Source organism: Cucumis melo, chromosome 5 (genome assembly GCF_025177605.1).
Source record: "Cucumis melo cultivar AY chromosome 5, USDA_Cmelo_AY_1.0, whole genome shotgun sequence".
Classification (NCBI taxonomy): domain Eukaryota; kingdom Viridiplantae; phylum Streptophyta; class Magnoliopsida; order Cucurbitales; family Cucurbitaceae; genus Cucumis; species Cucumis melo.
The window spans coordinates 24,689,754-24,714,168 of record NC_066861.1 but is presented as its reverse complement, the minus strand read 5'-3'; the positions used below and the strand labels follow the sequence as shown (position 1 = coordinate 24,714,168).

The 24,415-nt window shown below is 31.4% G+C and overlaps 1 protein-coding gene across 2 annotated transcripts; it reads right to left on the bottom strand.

Annotated features, from left to right (window-relative positions):
- Positions 1–16,407: 16,407 nt before the first annotated feature.
- Positions 16,408–22,467, bottom strand: LOC103493130 ((R)-mandelonitrile lyase 1-like). Of its 2 annotated transcripts, none has more exons than XM_008453775.2 (4): positions 22,383–22,467; positions 20,979–21,626; positions 18,836–19,682; positions 16,408–16,786 (listed from the first exon to the last, which is right to left on the bottom strand). In XM_008453775.2, the coding sequence occupies exons 2-4, from the start codon at positions 21,613–21,615 to the stop codon at positions 16,747–16,749; spliced, it is 1,524 nt and encodes a 507-aa protein (XP_008451997.1). In that variant the 5' UTR covers positions 21,616–21,626; positions 22,383–22,467; the 3' UTR covers positions 16,408–16,746. The 2 variants fall into 2 exon arrangements, with proteins under 2 accessions (XP_008451997.1, XP_008451990.1); XM_008453768.3 differs by lacking the exon at positions 22,383–22,467 and adding an exon at positions 21,771–22,049.
- Between the last annotated feature and the right edge of the window lie 1,948 nt (positions 22,468–24,415).

Here is a 24,415-nt window from a genome sequence, read left to right as displayed (position 1 = left end):
GAGCACGGTGAGATTGGAGATGGAGGCGTGAGATATGTGAGATGGAGGCGGGGAAAATGAAATGGGTTAGAGGGAAAGTTTTATAAATTAAATTTATTTTCATAAATTGTTTTATTAAATATATTTTATTAAATTTATTTTGTGGTAGGAGGGGGAATTTTGTGGAAAAATAGGGAAAGGGAAATTGGGGGTTTAGGTTTTTTTTAAAAATGAAATTAGTTTTTTATTTAAAAAGTAAAAAGAAATTAGGTTTTTTTAAAAAAAAATTATGTATATATTTTTTTTCAATTATTTAGTAATTCTTGACGTTCCTAAAACGTCAAGAAAAAACCCTCTTACTTGATGTTTTAAAAATGTCAAGAAATATTAAAATTATTCCTCTTCGCATTTTATAAAATTTCTTGACGTTTTAAAACGTCAAGAATTTAATCGATATTACTTGATGTTTTTAAAACGTCAAGGATAACTACATATTATTTGACATTTTGAAAAACATCAAGAATGTCAACTTTATAAAAATTCTTGACGTTTTAAAAACGTCAAGAATTTAGAAGATAATCCTTGACAGTTTATAACCGTCAAGAAAAGGTTCATATTTCTTGACAGTTTAAAACCGTCAAGAAAGCTAAAAATTGCCTACCCTCCGCCTTTTCATAAAAATTCTTGACAGTTTTTCTATTAAACCACCCCTTTCTTGACGTTTTTTCCAAAAACCGTCAAGAAAATAAAGCCTTTTTTTCTAGTAGTGATGATTCACACCTCTTCCACAAATGAGTTTAGTGTATTGAGATTTCAAGTTTTCTTTCTTTTCTTTTTCCTCTTCTTCTTCTTGTTATTTTGTTTATTTTTCTTCAAAATTCTTTATTTTTCATTATTATTACTATTTTAATTATTTAATTTATATTTCTTCCGTCCTCCATAAAAAAATACAAAAAAAGAAAAAAGAAAAAAGAAAAAGAAAGATTAAATGATTAAATATTTGCTTATTATTATTGTTCTTATTTCTCTACTTTTATTTCTCTTATAATTATTTATTTATTATCTTATGAGCTTCTCTTTTATAGTTTTTTTATTTATTTATTACATATTTCTTCTTACCTTGTTGTTATCTATTTTTTATTTATTATTATGTCTTTCCTTTATTAATTTATTCTTAAGCTTTATTTTCTATATATTGTTTCTTTAAATTTTTTTATATATAATTAGCATTTTTATTTATTTAATTCTTTTTTCTTTTTATAGCATTTATTATTGTTTCATTGGTATTTTCTCATCTTGATTATCGCTTCTTTAATATTTTTCTCATCTTGATTATTGCTTTTTATTATGTTCTTATCTTTTATATGTTATTTAATATTTTTTCCCTCTTTATTGTCAATTTATTATGTTATTGCTAATAATTTTTAAGTTTGTTAACATTTTAATTTTTTTTTTTAAATCCGACGATGGAATCTTGGAAATTTTGGAGTATAATTTCTTAGGGTGTGTTTAGGCCTCTGGTTTAGGGGAAAAAGAAAAGGTTTTTGGCCCAAACAAGTTTTTGTGTAAAAAGGGATTAGGGTTGTCCTAATCCCCATTTTAGCATTCTTCTCCATTAGTTTTTTTGCAGCCCTACCGTCGATTTTCTCATTTTCCTCTCCATATTTCCAAAATTTTCCTTCCTTTTCCCTTGACTTTTCTGCCCCACTTTCCGATCTCTTCTTCGTTCCTCTTCACTCTTAACCGACTGAAATTAAGGAAAATTTACATTTCCTTCCTCTATTTTTATAAGGTGTTGTTCGTTTTCGATTTTCGCCCTACTCTCTCCTACTTTTTTTGTCCCTGCCATAAATACCCATTTTCGTTTTATGACGATGGCACTTCAACACTGCCTCCGAAAAATTTCTCATCCTCTCTCCATCTCATATGTTTGGTTTGTCGATGCACCCTTGCCGCTCCCCACCCTTATCGGTTCGAGAACATTCTCTGTACTTTTGTTCCAACCGAACAGCCATTAATGCAACAGATGCTACACTTGCTTTGGTGAGCGGTATGGTGGGGCATGGTAGAGGTCATTGGATTACACCGAAGGTATGTTAAGTCCATGATGAGTAAATTGGTGGTCATTCACTTATGTAAATTGTTGGTCATTCATTGATCTCATAGTTTCCATGTTTTTTTTCCATGTTCAACCCATGATGTTCTAAACCAATATACATTTCTTTTTCAATTTTGGTTCGGTGATGAGTTAACTTTTGGCACTATATGTTGTATGTTGAATTTTGGTTGAAACTTGTTTTTTAATGGTCCGTCTGTATTTTTGTTGAATCTCTGTTCGGTTGAATCTGTGTTACATGTATAATGTTGATTTGCCTCCATTGTTTTTTTGTTTCACTATGTCTTCTTCACATGTATGGATTTGTATCAACATGGTGTTGTGTTTCCATGGTTGCATTGAATTGTGGTTATTGTCTTCTAGCTTAGGATAAATAGTGTAAACTCCTCTAGCATCCTGTTTTGATGTAAAAAATGTGATGGCTATTATGTACTATTGTTGAAATTTTTGTCCATGGCTACTTTCTTCAACTTTGACTGTCAGAATTGTCACCCTCATTTGTCAAATCCCCTATTTTATGGGATTCACTTTGGTCTTTAACGCTTGCTGCCCTATTTAATACTATCTTCCCTTTACTATATATTTGTCCCTTCCCATTCTTGCATTCCATTCCCGAGTGTCTTTCAAATTTGGTGTTGTTGGCATTCCTCTTTGGTATGTACATCAAATGTTACCCTTCTTATTTCTTTTTCACAATATATGTCCTGCTTCACTTACTCTGTTTTATCCCTATTGGTTTCCTCACTGTGTCTAATTTGCTTTTTTTTTCTACTCACCCTAATTTTTTTTGTCTAACATGCTCACTGACCATGTGAAAGCATCTCATTTATATTTCTCACAACTGTTGTGTATGTCTCCTATGCTCAAACATATCATGTTAGTAAAGCCCCTTTTTTATACCGTGTCTTTGCCACTGTATTGAATTATTTATAACACATTGTTTTTGTCACAATGCTCTTTTGTTATTTTGAATGATCCCTTGCTCTTTTCGATGATGTAAATTGCTCCCGGTTTGCTCACTGTTTAACAAAATGGCTACTATTCTGTCACCATGTCTCTATTGTCATTTTTAATGGTCTCAGTTTTCTGACTCTCTTTGCTTGCTTTGCTTTTGCATATGATGTTATTGAGTCCACTGCACGAAATTCTATCGCAAATGCAATATTCTCGATTGCCTTTGCGGGAATTTCTTAACTTTGATGTAATTTTCTTTCCCTTCCTTTATGTACTAACACTTCTGTTTTTTATTGGTCAGGTACATACATTTGTAGGTTTTTTCTTGCAGTTAAGGTATGTTTAGTATGCATTTTTAATTCATTTTACATTAGGAAACATATATGGCACGCATATATAATGACTTGGAATTTTTTGGGGTGCATTTTTAGATTGTCGCACTTAAAACATTCATAAACGAGGTACTACGGCTATAAACCTCATTCATTTATGCGGTCAGTTTTATGTGTGTTCTCACTATGTGAATTTTGTAATAAACTCATTTATTTCCTTTGTCTTAATGTTTGTTTATTAAACGGTTTGTATACGTTATGTAATTTTTTTAGTTTTTGGCTTACTATGTTATTTGATTACTATGTTGAAATAAAATTTTGTTTATTCATTCATTTGCATACTACACTTACTCTGCCTTGCCTTGACATTTGCAATGCCATTTAAATTAATTAGCTACTTATTTGTGAAAAAATAATTGGTACTAAACATGTAATCGTTTGGAATTTTTAACTTCCTAGACATAGACTCATAGTGTAAGTTGCTTAGGATGTTTACTAACTTCTCATGGTTGCAAAAAAAAAAAAAAAAAAAAAATCATATGAACTTAATAAATTAATTGTGTTTTCATAACAAATATAGAAATTAAACACAATAGGTCTTTTATAGGTTTTTTACACGTTATGGAAGAGTTATAAAATATACGTATTCTATAGGATTTTTATGTACAACTCGAATGCATTTTTAGGATTCCTAGTGACTTGCGTAAGTTCAATAGATAAAAAAATTAAATGAAAAGCTATTTCTAATGAAAATACGCATACTACCTAAATAACCATTTTTTATAAATTAGGTTAGCTTATTTGAAAAGAAATATCAGATAATTGTGTTTGAATTCAATGGTTGTTTTGAAAAAAAAAAAGCAAAAAGTTGGAGAATTTAGTTAACCACCACGCTTAAAAAAGCCAGAAAATGTGTTAACTTACCAAACTGTTTTCCGCTTACAAACAAGAAAAAATTACGTTTTTACATTCTCTTTTTTACGCTTAAAGTGTTACAAAAGCACTTAGTTCATTTACATAATGCGTTTACAAAAAAACTTCAACCCATTCTTACGAACTTTTTCGAAAAAAAAAATTAACGAACTTAGTTTATATACAAACATATTTTCTAATTTCACGTACTTAGTTACCAAAAATGGGTTTCCAAAAATACATTATGAAATTTTCACAAACGTCTTTTCCAAACGGTGATAGAAACTCAATCAGTTAATTTGCAAACAGCTAAATAAAACTCACGGACTTTACTTACAAACATATCTTACATTTGAACATATTTCCAACCCTTTCTGAACCTAGATTGATAGTATGTCATTAGCTAACAACATTCGAAATTAACACGTTGTTAGGATTCTTTTTCAACAGGGTGTCAATCTACAAGTTATAATGGACGAACACGAGTTTGCATCTATTCTAAATGTGTTCATAACATCCCAACGTCAGTTGCTACTAATGTTGGAGCTGTTAAACAATGACACAAAGAGGATAACACACATCCCGCATTAAACTAGGCATAGTACTAGACAGTTAGCCTATTTTCGCATGATTCATGCCTCAAACCTTGTGTGTCACCAGAGTACGAGAATGGATCGAAGATGTTTCGCCATTCTGTGCCACCTACTGAAGACCATTGATGGACTAACGTCGACGAAGTTGTCGATATTGAGGAGATGTTAGCAATGTTCCTCCACATTCTTCTCCATGACATAAAAAACCGTGTGATTCAATGGAAGTTCATGCAGTCGGGTGAGATAATTTCCCATCATTTCAACATGGTTTTGTTGGCTGTTATTCGACTTCATGGCGATCTTTTGAAAAAACCACAATTAGTGCCTAATGATTGCACAAATCAAAGATGAAGGTGGTTTAAGGTAGACATTTCTATGAAACTACGTACTTGATTTGCCCAACGACGTTAGATCTTGACGATAATCATTAGTTATGCGTTGCAAAATTGCCTAAGTGGATTAGATGGAACGTACATAAAAGTCAATGTTTTAGCAAGTGACCGGGTTAGGTATAGAACACGCAAGGGGGAGTTGGCCACAAATGTACTTGGCCTGTATGACACGAAAAGGAGATTTCGTTTACGTACTTTCCAGTTGGGAAGGATCAGCTGCGGACTCACGCCTCTTTCGTGATGCCATTTCAAGACCTAATGGCCTGAACGTGCCCATTGGTAACTACGTACTTCATTGTATGTATAAATACAATTTTTCAATTAACAGCTGCAACATTTTAATAGTGCAATGTCATCACAGGCTTTTACTACCTGGTTGATGTCGGGTACCCAAATGTAGAGGGTTTCTTGGCACCCTACAGAGGCCAACGCTACCACTTGTAGGAATGGCGTGGCATTGAAAATGAACCTTCAACGTCGAAAGAGTTCTTCAATATGAAGCATTCGTCTGCTCATAATGTAATCAAAAGAGCATTCGGTGTCTTGAAGGGTCGATGGACGATACTGCGGGGAAAGCCATACTACCCTGTAGAAGTCCAATGTCGCACAATACTCGTATGTTGTCTCCTCCACAACCTTATCAATAGAAAGATGACAAACTTTGATATAGAAGACGACATAGATGAGGTTGATTCCACCCACGCGACTACTGCTGCCGATGACATACATTACATAGAAACATCCAATGAGTGGTCTCGGTGGAGGGACGACCTTGCTGAAGAAATGTTTAGTGACTGGGAGTTGAGTAACCAATAGAACAATTAAATATTCATCGTTCATTTTCATACTTAAGTAGTGATTGTAATGAGTCTTATTTTGTCATAATTTTTGGAATATATTTTTTTTGAATGTATTGATTACACAAGTAAATTAATGGCGAACTATTTTCTAGTACTAGTTGAATGTACTATGTGAAGGGATAAAATCCCTTTACACAACGGAGGAATTAAAAGAAACCATAACTCAATTTAATTGGAACCTAAAAATTACCAAAACATTGGCAAATTAAATTACAAAATTCTATTGCTAAGCATGCTTTCAAGAAAATACAGAGAAGAAGAACTTACGCTCGTTGACGACTCTAAATCTACCAATCACCAATTTGGGCACCACCACATGGAAACCTTCATATTCTCAATTAGGATGGTTTGTGGGAACCAAAATTGGATTGAGGGAATTTTTTCAGAGAGAAAAAAAAATTCTAGCGAGAATGGGATGATATTTCAAAATCATAGAACTACTTCTATTTTGTTACGCAAAGAACTCCCTCTTCTTTAGACGGAAGAAGTGGGAAGTTGAAAGAATAAATGGAAACGTGGGAAAACCATTCACTTCCCTATTAATTTAATAAATCAATATTAAATTAATATATATTAAACATTAATAAATTTAATTAAATAAATAAATAATTTAATAATTAATTAAATTATATTTAATTAATATTTTCATTTAAATCATATTTAAATGAATAACTCTCGACCTATAGTTTTAATTTAATTAATTTAATTTAATCAAATTAAACTAAACTATTAATTAATTTTCTAATTAATTAATTTATAAATTAAATATCTTATATTTAATGTAATCTAAAATTTGAATCATATTCAAATATAAATTTCTCTCACAACCTATAGTTTTAATATGTATCACATACACATTAAATTTTAACTTATAGTTTTCATATGAATCTAATTCACATTAAATTAATATTTGAACTCATTTAAATATTTTATTTTCTCATAATATAATTTTGAATCATATCCAAAATTAAATTTATATAATAAAGTCTAATTAAAATATAAACTTTATATTATAATGTATCAACATACATTACATTAATTCCCAAAGTAAATTTGAACATTTCAAATTCCAACCAATATAAGTAAATCTCATTACTCTTTATGAGCTAGGAAGGGGACCTAATGGACCTACAGATTAGAAGCTACAACGATATGAGATTAATTAGCTAAACTCATTAACCACATTAATTACTATTCGTTAACTGTGTGTACACCCCACTAAAGACTCACCGCTGAACTCTTCTCACTGTAGATATATTTCTGTGTCCACGGATATAGACCAATACCAGTAAGTTAGTCCTTCACAAGTGTTCGTAACACTAGCTAGGTCAAATTACCTTTTTACCCTTGAGTTAATTCTAGTCCTTAAATACCAATGCTCCTTTATTGAACAACCTGTTTATGGTCCAACCACTAAACAGAAACCTTTCTCGTGCCATAGAGAGGGTAGGGCCCTTTGTTCAAGTCCCAGAGACACCATTTAAGGGAACACTTATCAGCTTACCCTAAAGGCAGGAATGAGTGAATTTCGTCTTGTGTGATTATGTTTCCAGCTCCCCACTCAGTCTTGTCTCCAAAATGATAAGCATATTGAGTTGGCAATTTGGCCACTCTCACCCGTACAAATCAAAGGACAATCCTTCGCAAATAGGAGTTCATAATACACTTAGGATTAAGACTAAGTTACATAGGTCATCCTATCGAAATAGAAATCCAACTAGTTAACGGAGTTATATTTAGTGATTATTATTTCGTGGTCCGGTCTTATGCAAACTCATTACATAGGATACCCTCACTTACATGTCGCATACATGAACACATTAGATCAATGTGTTTGTATCTGTTGAATAAGAAATTTTGGAACCAATCACAAATTGCCACGTCATTTACTGAAATAATCGTATTTAAGATTAACTAAAAATTGTCATGTGTCCCAAATTAAATTTAAAGATAAATTGGATAATTCTAATGATATCACGTGTCTTTATTATGACAATTTGATCAAATTAATTATTTTGGTTCAATTAAATATTATTTACTTGGGCTAAAATTCAAATGAGCCAAAAAATAAGCTTAATTTAGACAAAAATAAAATATGACCTAAATCCATGTGATTGAGCCCATGGGTATGGTCCATGGACTAGACCAAAGTCAAGTCCATAAAAGCCCACTAGGAAACTCTATAAATAAAGGAGTTGTATTCATTTGTGGGGTTGGAAATTTTTGACTCCAGAAGGTCTAGAGAGAATTCTCATAAGATAGAAGCCTCCTCTAACTCCTGAAGTCGACCACCCTCGAAGATCAAAACTCCGACCGCTCTCAAAGATTGAAGCTCCTTTGAAGATACAAGCTTTCTTCCAAGACTTCAATTTCAAGAACACCTTTGAAGATACAAGCTTTCTTCCAAGACTCCAACTTCAAGAACACCCTCAAAGATTGAAGCTCCTTTAAAGATACAAGCTTTCTTCCAAAACTCTAACTCCATGAACATCACGTGCTTCGTTTCTTCAAATCAAGCGTAAGCATCCAACCGAGAGAGCATCAAAGGATCACATTCTAGAGATCGAACCACATCGCATCGAATCAACGTAAATACAACATCAACACATGTTCAACTCCACAAATCAAAAATCTCGTGTGAACAGTATCAAATACAAAGTGAGTCGTATGCATAGTGTTAGCAGGATAAGGTACCCAACCTTAATTCTATACTATAGACCATTTAAGCTGATCTTGAACATTGATCCCTACATACTATCCAAAACTCATCAAACAGCTTAGGATGTTAGTTTATTAGATTTAGGTTATTAAGACAAAAGTAATAATATAATCAATAACACTTATTGAAATTATAATAATAAAACACTTTATTAATAACGGTCAATTGATTAAATTTACTATCTGTGAGTTTCAGGACATAAAACCCAATACTACGTTTGTAATCGTAGGAAATTAATGAAACTAATATGTTTGCGTTTGATTTCTAGCTTGACAAGTTCATCGAGACTACTTAAGCACAATTGGACTAAAGAGGAAGAGGTCGGCCTCGTTGAGTGCCTCTTGGAGTTAGTCAATGATGGTGGGTGGAGGTTCGACAACGGGATGTTTCGGGCAGGGTACCTAAATCAGTTGGCGAGAATGATGGCCTTCAAGATCCCAGGTTCTAACGTCCATACTTTAACGATCGATATCCGAATAAAATTGTTGAAGAGAATGTTTCATGCACTTGCGAAGATGTGCGATCCAACTTGCAGTAGTTTTGGGTGGAATGATGAACAAAAATGCCTCGTCACAGAGAAAGAAGTTTTCATTGATTGGGTCAACAGGTGCGTTACTAGTCATTTGAACAATTATTGTAGTATATTTAAAAAATGAACCAACAATTTATTATTGCACTTGTACAGAGTAATTCGGCGGCCAAGGACCTCCTTAATAAGTCGTTTCCCCACTATGACGAACTATCATACGTGTTTGGCAAAGATCGTGCAACGAGAGGCCAGGCTGAGACTTTTATGGATGTTCGCTTAAACGATCCTGCTAAGTACGAGGCATTTGTCGCTGATGCTGCACTGGATACGGACTTTCAGCCAATGTACAATCAGGGATTGAACATGTCACCTGATGAATTGATGGGAACAAGAACCACTCGGGTAAGTGAAGGTAGGTTTGTTTCGAATAGGTCTGAGCGAAAACGTGGACCACAGGCCGCAAACAGTGAGGAAGTAATTCGCACTGCGATTGAGTACGAAAATGAACAACTTAACCGCATTGCTGAATCGCCTGTCTTACAACGTCAAGACGCAAGCCAAACACGTCAAGAGGTTGTCCGACAGTTGGAGGTCATCCCTGAGCTGACATTGATGGATAGGTGTCGCGTAATGCGTATACTCATGCGTAACGTCGACGACATGAAAGCTTTCCTTGACATTCCCGACAATATGAAGTACTCGTACTGCAACATCATTCTTCAAGAAAACTAATGACCAGTTTGTTTGTTGTATTTGTATTAGTGGCTTTTCTGTGCTAATGAAATTACGGATTTACGAATTAATTTTGCACAACATAACATAAGAGAAGAAACAAAATTATTAAATGGTACTCAATATAACTATTTTAGAAAACAAATATTTTGTTACTCAGAGGGTACGTCAAAAAAAATATTTCAAAAACGTATTGGATTATTCTAATTACATAATTGAATATTGATCATTTAAAAAAAATTAAATTATATATTTTTTATTCATTTATCAACATTCCTTATTAAAAAAATATCCTAAATCCAATTAACGTAATCTTTGGCCCAAACAAGTATTATAATAATACTAACTCATGACTCTTCCTCCAAACACATTTTATAATAATACTACAATAATAATCCTTCCCCCAAACACATATTATAATAATACTACAAAATTATAATAATACTACAATAATAATCATTCTCCCAAACACATATTATTATAGCACTACTATAATAATCCATTTCCCAAACACATACTATCATAACACTACTTTTCATATTTCTTCCCCAAACATGTTATAATAACATTACCAATAATAACTCTTCCCCCAAACACATATTATCATAACACTAAGATTATCATAATTCTTTTCCCCCATAACTCTTTCCCTCTGCCAAACACACCTTTAGAGTTCTTGAGGTGAGGAAATCAATTCTTTCGAAGTCCAAGATTATTATGTTAATTCTTCTAAGTAAATTTAAACTTTCAATATTCTTTTTTGCACCATGAATGAGACTTAGTAGACCTATAAATCAGAAGCTCAAACAATATGAGATTAATTAGCTAAACTCACTAACCACATTAATCAGTATTCATTAACTGCGTGTACACTTCATTAAAGATTCACTGTAGATATATTTCTGTTTTCATAGATATAGGCCAATAACAACAAGTTAGTTCCTCGCAAGTGATCATGATCTTATCTTTACACAATGGTCATTTCGTGCAAAATTCTTTAAAAACTACTCCTTGGCAACAATATCTATAAATTTAAATGCATTATTGTACTTGATCAATTGATGTTGGGCTTGATCAATGAATGGGTCGGGGTCTGTTGACAGTGCTTTTCCTAATACTCATCCTCATCCAAAATGTGTTTTTTTCAAAAAAAAAAAAAAAATCACAATGGTAATTGCGAAGTCCCATATGATGTGAACTCAACGATAGAGCCCTTGCATGTATCCGAAGGACCGATATTACAAAAAGAAAGGCAAGAAGATTCAAGAAATTTTTGCACTACACGTTCAAAAGCTAGCAAATTCACATGAAACAATAAATTATTTTGATTAAAATAATGTTAGTTCAATGAGTCAAGATGACATGGAAAAAAATTCTAGAAGAGTTATTTAAGGTATTGTGAAGACTTTCTACATCTTTTAAGTTTTTCAATTCTGCCTTTATATTGTACGCAATCTTGTTTTAAGTTCCTAGGTTTTGTTTTCTTTGAAAGCATTTAAGTATATTTGGATGGCTATTAGGCTTCCACTCATGCATGTATTTTCTTTAATTAGCATTTAGTGTGACTATTCACTGGCAATACTTGATGCTTGTTGTTTTGAAATACTTGACAATTTTAATAAAATTTGTCAAGTAAAATGTAAAAACGTCAAGAATAACAAAAAGTATAAAATGTTTATTTTTTGTATTTTTCATTTCAATACTTGACAGATTAAAAGTGTCAAGATTAGTTTTATTTACTTGACATTTTTTAAATGTCAAATAATACATATGGTTAAATATTTTTCTTTTATCCATTTTCTTAAAACACAAAACTTCTAATTTTCCTTTTTTTTCCTCAATTTAATTTATGCAAAAACCCCAGGGGTGTTTCTTCCTCTCGTACGTTCTTCTTTTCTTGTTCCCATTCTTTTTCCCATCGTTCCTCCACCCAAGCTCATCGACCGTCAATTTCACCTACAGACGACGTTACGCACAAGCTTTGACCGACGTTCCACCACCAGACGTTCACACACAGACGACATTCGATCATCACAGACGACGTTCACGCACAAGCTTCGATCGCGCCACCATAGGGATATTAATCGACTTGTCGGTGCCACCACAGATGATGTTCCCTCCCTTGAAGTCTATAGCATACTTTCGCCCAGTAGATCTCCCACGAACGGCTGCCCCAACTTTGCTCCACCACGTACGTTCCCGCACTGATTTGATCTCTTTTTGTTTGATTAATTAATAAGCTAATCTCAACTCCCATTTTATTTAATTATAATTTCACTTATTATTTTGGATGAGTGATAATTGCTTGCTATGGTTGAAAGCAAAGTAAAGAGTCATTCTTTCTCTATACTTATTTTTTTAGCAATTGCCTACTATGGTTGAAAGCAAAGTATTGTGTTATTTTGTTTTGTTTTCTTGGTTTTTTTCCACCCCTCTATTTCTGTCAGGATTCTTTACCTCATATTGTTTATTCTAAATTGGTGCTAAATTGGTGGAAGCTTTGTATGATATATATATCAATTAGACTTTTAGCTGAAGTTTTGAAGTTGTATTCCACAATAGGTAATGAATACAATGGAATTTTCCTACTTTGAGTTTGCAAAATGGTAATTGAGAATGCCGATGTATGAAAAGGCCTAATGGAATTCTCTATATCATTATGAATTCTCTATGGATGGTAATTGAGTGGATTATAGCATTATGAATTCTCTCTTTCTCTTAGTAATATACTAGTGATTGTATAAATACAGGTGGAAAATTTGTTCAAATAGTGAACAAAAGCCTTATTGACTATATATTCGTTCATAGTTTGGAAGTTGCTCAACGCTTCAACTTGCCAATGCAAATAAATACTGGGTAAGATAAATTACCACCCACCAGCATTCGTTTGGTCTACATTTTTCTATGACTTAAACTGAAAGCTTAACTATGATATAAATTGATAACCTAATTTATTTACAGTACAACATACAACTTCTAATTGCAGCGCTATTGAAAAATCTTTTTCTAATATTGCCTCTTATCAACCTAGATTGGAGACCATTTTTCTGATTTCTTAGACTTAGGGGTTTGCTCTTTCCAAAGGCTTTTATGCGATTTGGGGCTTGTTTATTTGGATACATATCTCTGCTTATTTTTCATAAGATACATAAACTTTTCAATGATATTTGGTAAGTTAATTTTCATTTATTTAAGTTTAACTCCAAGAAAAACTTGTTATCATAGATCCTTTTGTTCCTCTCATATCATTCACTCAAAGGCTCAAATAGTAAACTGAATATTGTTGATCCAAGTAATTCTTGGTGTTACTCTAAAGCCATAGTTGCTATAAAGGCCAAAGACATTACTTTTAGGCTTGAAATTATAAAGCTCATAAGTTTTTGTGTAGCTTAATGGAAGCTCATAAGCACTAGCTATACAAACAAGGAAAAAAAATGACAAATGTGGGTATCTTTTAAATTAGTTCCTTAGTCCCCTACCTGCTGTTGGTTCTTACCTTTCTGTGGCTTATATACTTATTGTTGTTTCTTATATAAAAAAACATAAAAATATATAATACAGGGAATTTGTTCCAACAAGGAAGTTGAAACTTTAAGAAGTTTGTAGATTCTTTTATAGATGAAATTAGGAAGTTTGAAGATGGTAGGAATAGTACCGAGATGTTTATGTTTATGTTTATGATATAGATGCTCTGCTTGTATATAAATGAAATGTACTTCTTGTAACTGCTAATTATGTTGTGGTAGATTTTCTTCTTTATCATGTTTTATCAGTTATCATATGGTATATAACTGGCGAGATGATATTTTCTCTTGGTTGTCAGTTAGCTTTGAAGTTGCTAAATAGCTAGGGGGTTCAGGGATAAATTTCTAACTCTTTTTAACTGCTCTAATATACTATCAACGTTCAAGATGAAGTAATGAAATTCTAAGATTATACTAGTGTTGATGGCTTTTTTCCCAGCACATAGAGTAAGTCGAAGTTAGTAGGTTACTTTTTGCTTTTCTTTACTTTGGTTGAATTTTTTAGAACCAGATAGTTTTGTTATTTTTGAAAATAAGAGTTGAACCATCTGGTATGTAATAATTAATTGGTTTGGTTGAACTTGCATGCTACAAAATGTGTTATATTCATTTTTATGTAATAATTAATTGGATTTTCCTTTACATACTGCAGGTAGACTAGAAATTTTGCAAATATTTCCATCATGATAGTGTTGGTAATCTAATGGTGCATTAAGGATTACATAATTAACCAATTTAAGTTTTCTACATGTAGATCCAGGAGTTCAATGATGTTAACAGCAACTACAAAATATTTATTCTAAGTACACAGGCTGGTGGTCTGGGTATCAACCTGACTACAACAGATACTTATTAACTCTATGGTAGCAATTGGGTACTTTTCTCGACAAGCACTACATGTATTTTTTTTTCTTTGCCAGTTTCTGCATTGCAGTTGATTCACCATGTACACTACAATTATACACCAGAACCCACAAATGGATTTGCAGGCCATGGATAGGTGTCATAGAATAGGTGAATTGAAATTTGTACATGTTTGCAAACTTGCAACAACTGATCAATCTATAGAGGTAGCTTGCTGATGGTCTTAGTCTTTTGTATGTATATTCATGATGGTATTCATCAGTTTTCTCTGGAATTGACTTAACAAGTCGTATTCTGAAGAGAGCCTTTAGTAAGTTGAAGCTTGAGTACGTGGTCATAAAAAAAGGCCAACTCCACCAAGAGCGAACAAAACCCAATGCTGCAGATATTGATCAGGTTTGTTAAACACATTTCAATTCGTTTTATCTAATTCTTCACTGACTACATTTTACTTTTGAATAGTTGAGTAGAGTCGTGATGCAGAATTTGTAGAAATTTTAGTAGAGAGCCAAGGAGTGTATTGAATTGGTTCATTTGGCCATGGATAGCCCTCGTTTTCAGACTCTTGGATTCTGAATTAATATTGTTCATGTTATTGGAAATTGCCTCCACTATGAACCTTTTATTTTTTTTCACTCTATTGTTACGAAAGTGGCTCTTTCGCTTAGGGGGTTTGTTTATTTTTTTCACTCGAGGAGGTTTGTTTTTTCACTCTATTGTCATGACGTCAAGCTTGACCACTTCATTCAGAAGTTACAAGATTAAGGGTATCATTTTGATTCTGCATATTTCTAATTATGATTTTCATTCGTCCATATTACAAAATAATTGAGATAAATTGTCTTTATTGTTTTTTTTTTCCTTTTAATATGTTCTTCATATGTTCACTATCCAAAATGTAAGTTGAGATTGAGAAAGGTTGAGAATGTGATTTCGACTTTGAATTTCATTGTATGTTAACAAATGCACTTTAATGTGGTATTTTTCGTACGTTTGTGCCTTTTCTTTTTGTTGTTCTTGTTTATCTTTAGAAAGTCCCAAGTGTTTTTGCTTGTTGGTTTAATCTATCTTGAACACTAACTTAAGCTAAAAAAAGCATGATGTTGCGTTATTCTTCTTTTCTTGCAAGTTTAGACTATGAATTAGTTTTAGCTTGTTGGAGGCATTATTTGATTTAGACATAAAGTTCTTAGTTTTAATGCTATTCTCATTTTGTTTGTAGATTTCAAGGAGTTAAGAATAACGATCGGTGAGACTTTAAGCTTGGAGTTATCTAAGAGTGTTGTGGTGCTTGGAGGAAGGTGGTGTCTCTGTTTCTTATTATTACATATACTTTGTGTTTTATGATTAAAAACGATGATCATAGCTCGTTTTGTAATATGAATAATGTTTCTTCTTGTTATATATACTTTGTGTTATATGCAATTTGTTAAAATATATTTAGTTCGTTGATTGAAAGTTTGGGTTGATTAAATTGTTCAATTAATGTGTAGCACATTTGTGTACTCTCTTACTTATGTTTGTAGTAGTGATTGGACTTCCACCCAATGCATGCATGACCATTTAGGCTATAAAATGGCTCGTAATACTCTTGAAAAAATAGAATTATATCAATATTAAAAAGCTTGTGCTTATGCAAAAATCAATTCATAAGCACAAGCTTTACATTTGATGTGATTTAGTCTTGATCATACTATTTCAAGGATGAGTTGTCTTTGGTTCTAAGAGTGACCACCATAGATTTTAGGTTTGATCTAAGTAGCTTTTCTTTGTGAGTATTTGCAAATATCTTAGAAGGATCTCTAGCTCTGAATCTAACAAACATAGGGGGTGCTTATCACCATAGAACCGTTGTTACCATTGACACATATTTGCATTCTCTTAACACATAACCTCATTACTTAGATTCTCTTAACATAGAATCTCATTACTTTAATTCACGCATCTGGTTCATCATATTTTACAACAATTATCACTTACATATTCATGACGTAGAAACACTACGAGTGTATTAAGATAATAAAAGCTAGGCTTAGCCATTTTAATACACTTCTAAATAACTAATAACACATTAACTTATACTTGGGTAGCTTTAAAATTCTCCTTAATGATCATTTCCGCTAAAACTTTAGGTTACCTCCCTCCTAATTAATTAGGAAGCACTACCACAAAGAAGACGAATCCAATTAGTTTGCACTAACTTTAATTTCAACCATGGTTTTCCAAGTTTAATTCCACTCTTAACTTGATCTTTGTTGCACAATCTTAAGGCCAACATATCTGCACAACCATTTTGAACTTGTTATTTCATGGAAATAAAACATCAAAAAAAAATTTTATGTTTCCATATAATACATAAGAAGATACTATATTTTAATAAAATTATTAAATAACAAAACTTCTAAAAATATTTACAAAATATAGTAAAATTTCAAACAATCAATGACTGGTGTCTAAAATTGCTATATGTTTTCTAACTATTTTGACTCATTTTACTATACTTGAGAATGTCCTTATATTTTATTTTTTAAAAATCATTAAGCTATAGTTAATTATTAGGATGTAATTTAAAGATTAACCCACTTTGATCTACTTTGTTCTCCCTATTTTAAAAATATCTACTATTATCCGAAAAAGTATCTTAAAACGTTTGTATTAAAAAAAAAAAAAAAAAAAAAAAAAAAGACTATCTTAGTTCCTTCCATTTCAATTTTATCTAGTTTCTTTCTATCAATAATTTAGTACAACACTTAATTAATTTAATTATTTACGTAGAAAAAGGACAATTATTTAAGAGGTTTTAAAATAGATTTATTATTGCGGTAGAATTGTAAATTAGTTCCAATGACTTTTTTTTTTTTTTTTTTTGCAAATAAGTGCATCTTCTTCCTTATGTCTTTTAATTAGGAAAGAGAAAATGAGAGGAAGAGAGGGAGGCAGCAGGATCGAGCAAGCTTTTCCGGTGTGTTTGATACTGGCTTCCGACAGTTCATCAGTCCCCTTAGACTGTCGGTTGTGGCTTCTTCACAAGTTTGCAGTAGGTTGTTTGACATGTGGGCCTTTGATCAAGGAGGTGGTTTTCGATGAGTTTTGAATCCCAGTATCAGAGGCAACAGTCAGCATGTGGGTCTCGAAGTTTCTTGGTGTTTGGTCGACGGTATAGCCGGGTTCGACATGGTTAAATTACAGATTGCATATTACTTTTTTATTTCTATAATTGTATCTTGATTGCTTTTGATAAAATCTCTCCAAGCTGGTTCTCAAAGTGGATGTAGAACCAAATTGAACGAATCACTATATATCTTTGTGTTGTTTATTCTTTTATAAGTTTGTGATTATCTGACTATTGTGTTTTGCTTGGTTATGCATGTGTTCTATGATCTAGTGCAGGAAATTATACCAAGTGGTTTTAGAACTTGAAGTAAATTCTAACAAGTGATATATAATAGAGTTTAGATAGAATTTCTAACAACTGGTCAGAACTTGGTTGAAGTTATAACAATTTAAAATGGTAGATTTGTTTCAAAAAGTTCCCATTTAGGTATGAAATATGAGTTAATGATTTTCATATGGTAATGGTCACAGTGGTAATACTTTGATGGTAATTAAAGGGTCGACAAATATATACAAAGATTAAAAGGAACAAAATTAACAAAAATAAAAACATAAAACATAGAAAAATTTTAAAGGTTTTTTTTTTTTCCTTCTAGATAAAAATACTTCGAACTTTTTTAAATTAAGAAATTTAGAGGAAAAAAAATAATTTCAAATTTAGACTCTAAGCTTTTGTTGACTACAAGATAACTTATGTAGTTTTTCGTATTTTAAGTTTTTTTTTTTTCTATTTTTTAATTTTAATTTTTATATATTTTAAGAATTCTTAAAACAAAAGTTAACTTTTTTTACTTGATTTGATATTATATTTAAATTCTTAAGCTGTGTCTTTAAAATTACCGTTTCGATTATTTTAATTTTTTTCATAGATATTAATTTTAAAATTTTATATTTTATTAACTTCTTAAATTTAAATAGTTGAATGAACGAAGCTCAAGAGACCCCTTATCCATAAAAAAGAATGATTAAAAAAACTTTAATTACAAATTTTGTCTCTAAGGTTGAGGTAAACTAAGCCTTATCGTTAATAAAATCTTATAAATAATTCTAGATGATTTAATGCTCTATTCATATCTTCAAGTTAGGTCTAAATTCTAATTAATAGTTATAAGTAATAAATTTTAATTTTGTCCAAAATATAAAAGTCACCAATTTTTTTCAAAAGAAAAATAAAATAAAAAAATTATGTGTGAATAAATATAAAGTAGTACTCACCGGCCGAGCATCATGAGGGTTGCCATAGGATTAGTTCCTGGCGAGACAGAGAAAGTGGAGCCATCAACTACACGTAAATTTTCAATTCCGATCACTTTATAATTACCGTCAACAACTTTTCCGACCAAACATCCTCCATGATAATGCCAATAAGTAGCCACCGTCTTTTTACAATATTCTTCAACAGCGCTATCATTCCACAAATTTTCCGGCAATGGAAGCCCCAAAAACATAAATCGTTTATTACCTTCCAAATCTTGTGTCTTAATCTTTTCCATTGTTGGAGTTTTAAACACATCTCCTAATTTTCTTACACTTTTAACACATCGAGCAAGATCACCAGGATGGGAATAATAATTGAACTGAACAATGGGACTCTTCTTCACATCAATAGAGGAATTTAGTTTAAGTGAGCCTTTAGAATTAACTTCAGAGAATTTCCCCACAAAATTGGCTAAGGTTAGATTAATTGAAGTGGGCTGAGAAGGAAGAAGACTGAAAGTTGGTGGAACTAAAAATGGTGAAGGGCCAGCAAGAGATTGGAAATAGATATTGTCTTGTAAAATTCCAACAACTTTTGCGGCTGTAGGAACCACTTGGAATTGAACGACCATGGATGCCCCAAAACGGGGATTGTCCGACATGGATTTTCCGACATATGGTTGGTGAAGAACGACAGGTAGTTTTAAGGATGAAAGATGAGATTTTGGACCAATCCCACTTAGAAGGAGAAGTTGAGGACTTCCAATGGCTCCTGCACTTAAAACGATTTCTCCTTTTTTATGAATGAATGCTGTGTGTAACTTTCCTGTTGAATCTAAATATGAAACTCCCTTTGCTGATAAGTCTGCATGTTCATAATATGATACATGTTCGTATTATAAGTCTGAACTATTCTATTAATAAAGAGAGAGTGATGAGGGTGCTAATAAAATGTCCACTTAGTAAAGATGTTTGGTGCATCCGACTTATCATATATCTTTTTTCAGAAAAAACAATATAATACATGTGAAAAAATGTGGAATTGATAAACGATTTAGGCACCCTTTCATTTGAAACTGATTTAAAATTGTTTCACTTGGTTGTATAATTTTTTTTCTTTTTATAATGGAGAAAAGAAAAAAAATCCAAACCTTTTTTAATTATGACTGAGATATGGAAATAGACATGAGTATCGATTATAAGTATGAATATTCTATACACAAATGGGGATAAAAGGGAAAAAAATAATAACAAATTAATTTTGTTATTATAGATATCAATATGAATACATATTATTGATATTAATACTAAACATCGATACTGATCACTAATGACAATTATGATTACTAATAATTCTAATATGGTGTTTTGCAAGGAAAATCAAAGAAATAATTAAGATTGATAAGTCTTTTATGAAATAGAAATATATGATACGATTACAATGTTCTAAAAGGAGACAAAAAAAAATAAAAACATATGAAAAAAAGAAGGATAATACATAGATTATTAAAAGAAAAAGATAATTAAAGAAAAGAAGAAAAAGTACTTAGGAAGTAGATCAGAAAGAGCAAAGATGGGGCAGAGAATGGATATCACTGCGAAAGGGGAGTGGAAAGAGAAATATGAATACACATCGAAAATATGGTGTAATTGAAATAAAATTTCGTCAATAAAAGAATAGTTTAAATCACAAACATAATTAGTTTTGTTTCTAATTATATTTACTAATCTAACACACTTTAGTTTTATTATTATCATTACCATTACTGCTTAATTCTTACGATATTGATAAAGGTAATAGTAAAAATAGATGTGACAGATTCACAATTAATATAGTAAATTGACAACACCCCTTTCATTTCTTATTTAAATTGCATGGTTTAACGGTAGATTTTAAAGTGGGCTCCACAACTCATTATTGAATGTACGTAAACAATAACAAATGTAAACAAATGTGACCCACTTTTCATCATATTATTACTGATTGATGACCTTCCCACCAGAAGTAAAACCTGGCCAAAATCAATTTCTTTTAAATTTAAGAAATCATTTCAATGTTTTAAAATCTTAGAATAATTGAAATAGTTTCTAACCATCCTAGCTGCTTTTAAACAAGATAGACATCGTAATGGAGAGAACCAAATATTTAATTAGGACTAACCAGAGAAGAGGATTCTTTGGACTGTGACTTCAATTGCAACTTTAAGGTTCTTGGGATTAGCCTTATTGAGAAGCTCCACGGCTCCATGTCTATTTCCTTTATTATCAAAGATAGAACCTCCAGTTTTAGTACCTACAAGATGCCTCAAATCAAACCCATTATCAGGAACAATACCACCTTCCAACAAAGCACTTCTAAAAGCAGCTTGCCAATCTTTCAAAATCGGTTGCGATACCACAGTCTCTTCAACCCATTCATAAGCTTTCTCCACCAATTCCATGTCCCAATCAACACCTGCACTTTCAAAAAACTCTTTGTGTCCTCTTGAATAGAACCCGATGTTGACCATGCTTCCACCGCCAAGGACTCGCCCTCGAATGTTCTCTACGCCGTCCTCCGAGACGAAACGTTGGAAGGGAGTTTTACCATCATCTTCTGTACCAAAAGCCTTTGATAGACCTTGTTCATTCAACACATAAGGATATTTGTTGGGGTCACTGCCTCTTTCAAGAAGGAGGACTGAGAATTTTGATGATAATGTTGTGGCTAATGGACACCCTGCTGTTCCTCCTCCTATAATTATGTAGTCATATTTTTCTTTTGCTGGTAAATCAATACCATTATGTACAAACTTCATGTAGCTAACATCTGAAAAAGGAAAGTTCAGACCAAAATAATTATCAATGAAGGTAAATATGAAATAAAAAAGCCGACAGGTAACATGCAAACATTGAAAAACATGTCAGCCTCGTTATAAAGATAACTATCTATAACAATTTGTAATTGTAGTACTTTGATTGGGGATAGCATGCGAGGAGTGAACTTGTAATTGAAAGATAGAGATTATAAGGCTGAGTATGAGAATGGTAGACTTAGAATAATTCTCCATTATTTCCAAAAGCTAAATGTGGGGATACAAGCTTTTTTGTTTCCTCAAGTTTACAACCGTTGGAATATATACATACAAGGTTTGACTCTTAATTTAAATGCATACTTCCCTTTCTTTTTGGAAGAAAAGGAGGACCTGACCAAATCGATGAAACCAAGGAGAATCGAGTCAATGAAATGGAAAAAACAAAGGATGAATTCATCTCTAAAAGGGCTGGTTTAAATGGTTGATCGAAATTAACCATTTTTCAATTTGTATTAAATTAATTTAGTAGTATTTTCTTGAGTGCCACAAAATCTTTAAATGCAAATTTTTTATTTTGTTTTAAAATAAAAATTTGATTTACGTATTTTTCTTTCGAAAAAAATAATGAAACTGTTACAAAAACATTTTCATCATCCAAAATAAAAAGCAACTCTTCTTTTGGGGTTTACCGATTTCACTTAATCAGTAGAACAAGACGTTGAGCTAATTCGAACCATAACATCAACCGAAAATTGAAGACAAAAAATTACCTTTTGCCACGAGGAGTTATGCGACGCTTGCTAGCACCCTGCCCACATCATTTCTAACATCATTGTTATTAAAATTGAATGATTTGAAAAAATGTTTAATATTTTGAAAAAAAAATTAACTAAAAAAATAAATTATATTTAAACTTAACAGATGTAAGTTAGTTGTTGGATGTTTTTTTTTTATTATTATTATAATTGGATAAAATTGTTGAAGGTAACAGTATGAACCAAACAAAAATATCACTTAGCTTATTTAAGAAAAAAACAAAATTATTTCCTTCATGATCCTTTGACTTTATATGTACTTTATATATTTTAAATTTCTTGCAATAATGACATGTAATAATATATAAAAAGTCGAGATGATATTTAATAGGATTGACTTTTTCTAAAAAATATATATCTTTTTAAAAAAGGTAAGAAGCAACTAAAATATTTACATTGTATAGAACAATTTCAAAAATGAAAAAAGTTCACAAGCTCACAATGAAAAATACCAAAAATGTCTCACCAGTTAACACACGATTAATTAGTCACACGCACGTAATTTTTAAGAGCTATAGTAAAAGAAATTTCTTCTAAACGATCATGATACGCGACGCATACCAAATCTAAATGATCTTGGTTTAAGATTGTGTATCATGATCTTTTATATTTAGTACACAATCTTGTACCGATATTGTTTAGATTTGATACACAATCGTGTAGCCAAATCTAAACAATTATGTACCAATATCTCATCGATTTTTTTTCAAGATCATGTGCCAAATATAAATCTAAACCCTAAATATAAATCTTTATATTTGATACGCGATCTTATAGATACTTTTATATTTCGTACATGATCATTTACATTTGGCTACACGATCATAAACCCAAATCTAATTGATCATGTACTAATTGATCTTTTATATTTAGTCCACGATCTTGTACCAATATCGTTTAGATTTGGTATACAATCGTGTACTAATATCAGTGGCATATCCAAAAATTTTGTATAGGGGGCACTATATAATAAACATACTAAAAAATGTAAAACAAATATTAATAGCTTCAAAGATTAATTAATTTAATACGTATTACAATTGTCTTCTATGAGTTTTCATGTTTCCAATCTTTCTTTTTTCTTCCAATTGGAAAATTCTACACTAACAAAACATTCCCTTCCTGATTCTTCACTTACTTCTGGTTTGAACAAGTAGCAACATAAACAAAATGCAGCATCCTTAGAAATACTATATTCTAACCAATTGGAATATTCTTTAAACCAAGCCGGATTAAATCGTCTTAACTTTGCCCCTAACTTCTTGAATGGAAAAATATGATTCGAGGTTGACAAGGACCTTTTTGTAGATATGCTCTACGAACTTGATCTTGAATATTATAGTTATATTCAGAAATTCTAATTCTTAGATCCTGCAGGTAACTCTCCTAAATTGATTTCTTTATAAGATCTATCATAATCAGAAATATGTATCTTTTTTGATGATGATGACTCTATAGTTTCTACGGTTGTTTTTCTTTTAAAATATATCTTCATGTTGATATTTTTAAAACATGTTAACTCTACAAAATTAGTATTAAACAATATAAGTATTATGATTTATCACATTGATTGAAAAATATTAAAACAAATAATAGTTAAGAAGAATTTAAACTTACTGGCAAATTGATATTGTACGTATATTATAACGATGAACGAAAAAAAATATCTTATAGCCTTTAATTCTGAAATAAATTAAAATAAATACATATATAAGTAATGTAAATGTGAATTTAAAAATATTTGATATTTAGGAAAAGAAAATTAACGATGTTTGGAATAAAATATATTTTGTGTAACTTAGGAACAAATTGATATTTGGGAAACAAAAATATTTATATTTGGAATAAAAATTTATTAATAAAAATGATTGCAATTCCTAGGATTCAAACCTCTAACTTATAGGTTATAAAATAAAGAAACAAACACTACACTAGAACCATAATTTTGAAAAAATAAAACATTGTTTAATATATAGTATAGTCTAACA

Coding starts and splice junctions, on each gene's coding strand:
- LOC103493130 (XM_008453768.3), bottom strand. CDS start 21,867: ATGGAGAATTATTCTAAGTCTACCATTCTCATACTCAGCCTTATAATC. Junction 21,627..21,770: donor GCATGCTATCCCCAATCAAA/GTACTACAATTA, acceptor TTCCTTTTTCAG/ATGTTAGCTACATGAAGTTT. Junction 19,683..20,978: donor CCAAAGAATCCTCTTCTCTG/GTTAGTCCTAAT, acceptor ATGAACATGCAG/ACTTATCAGCAAAGGGAGTT.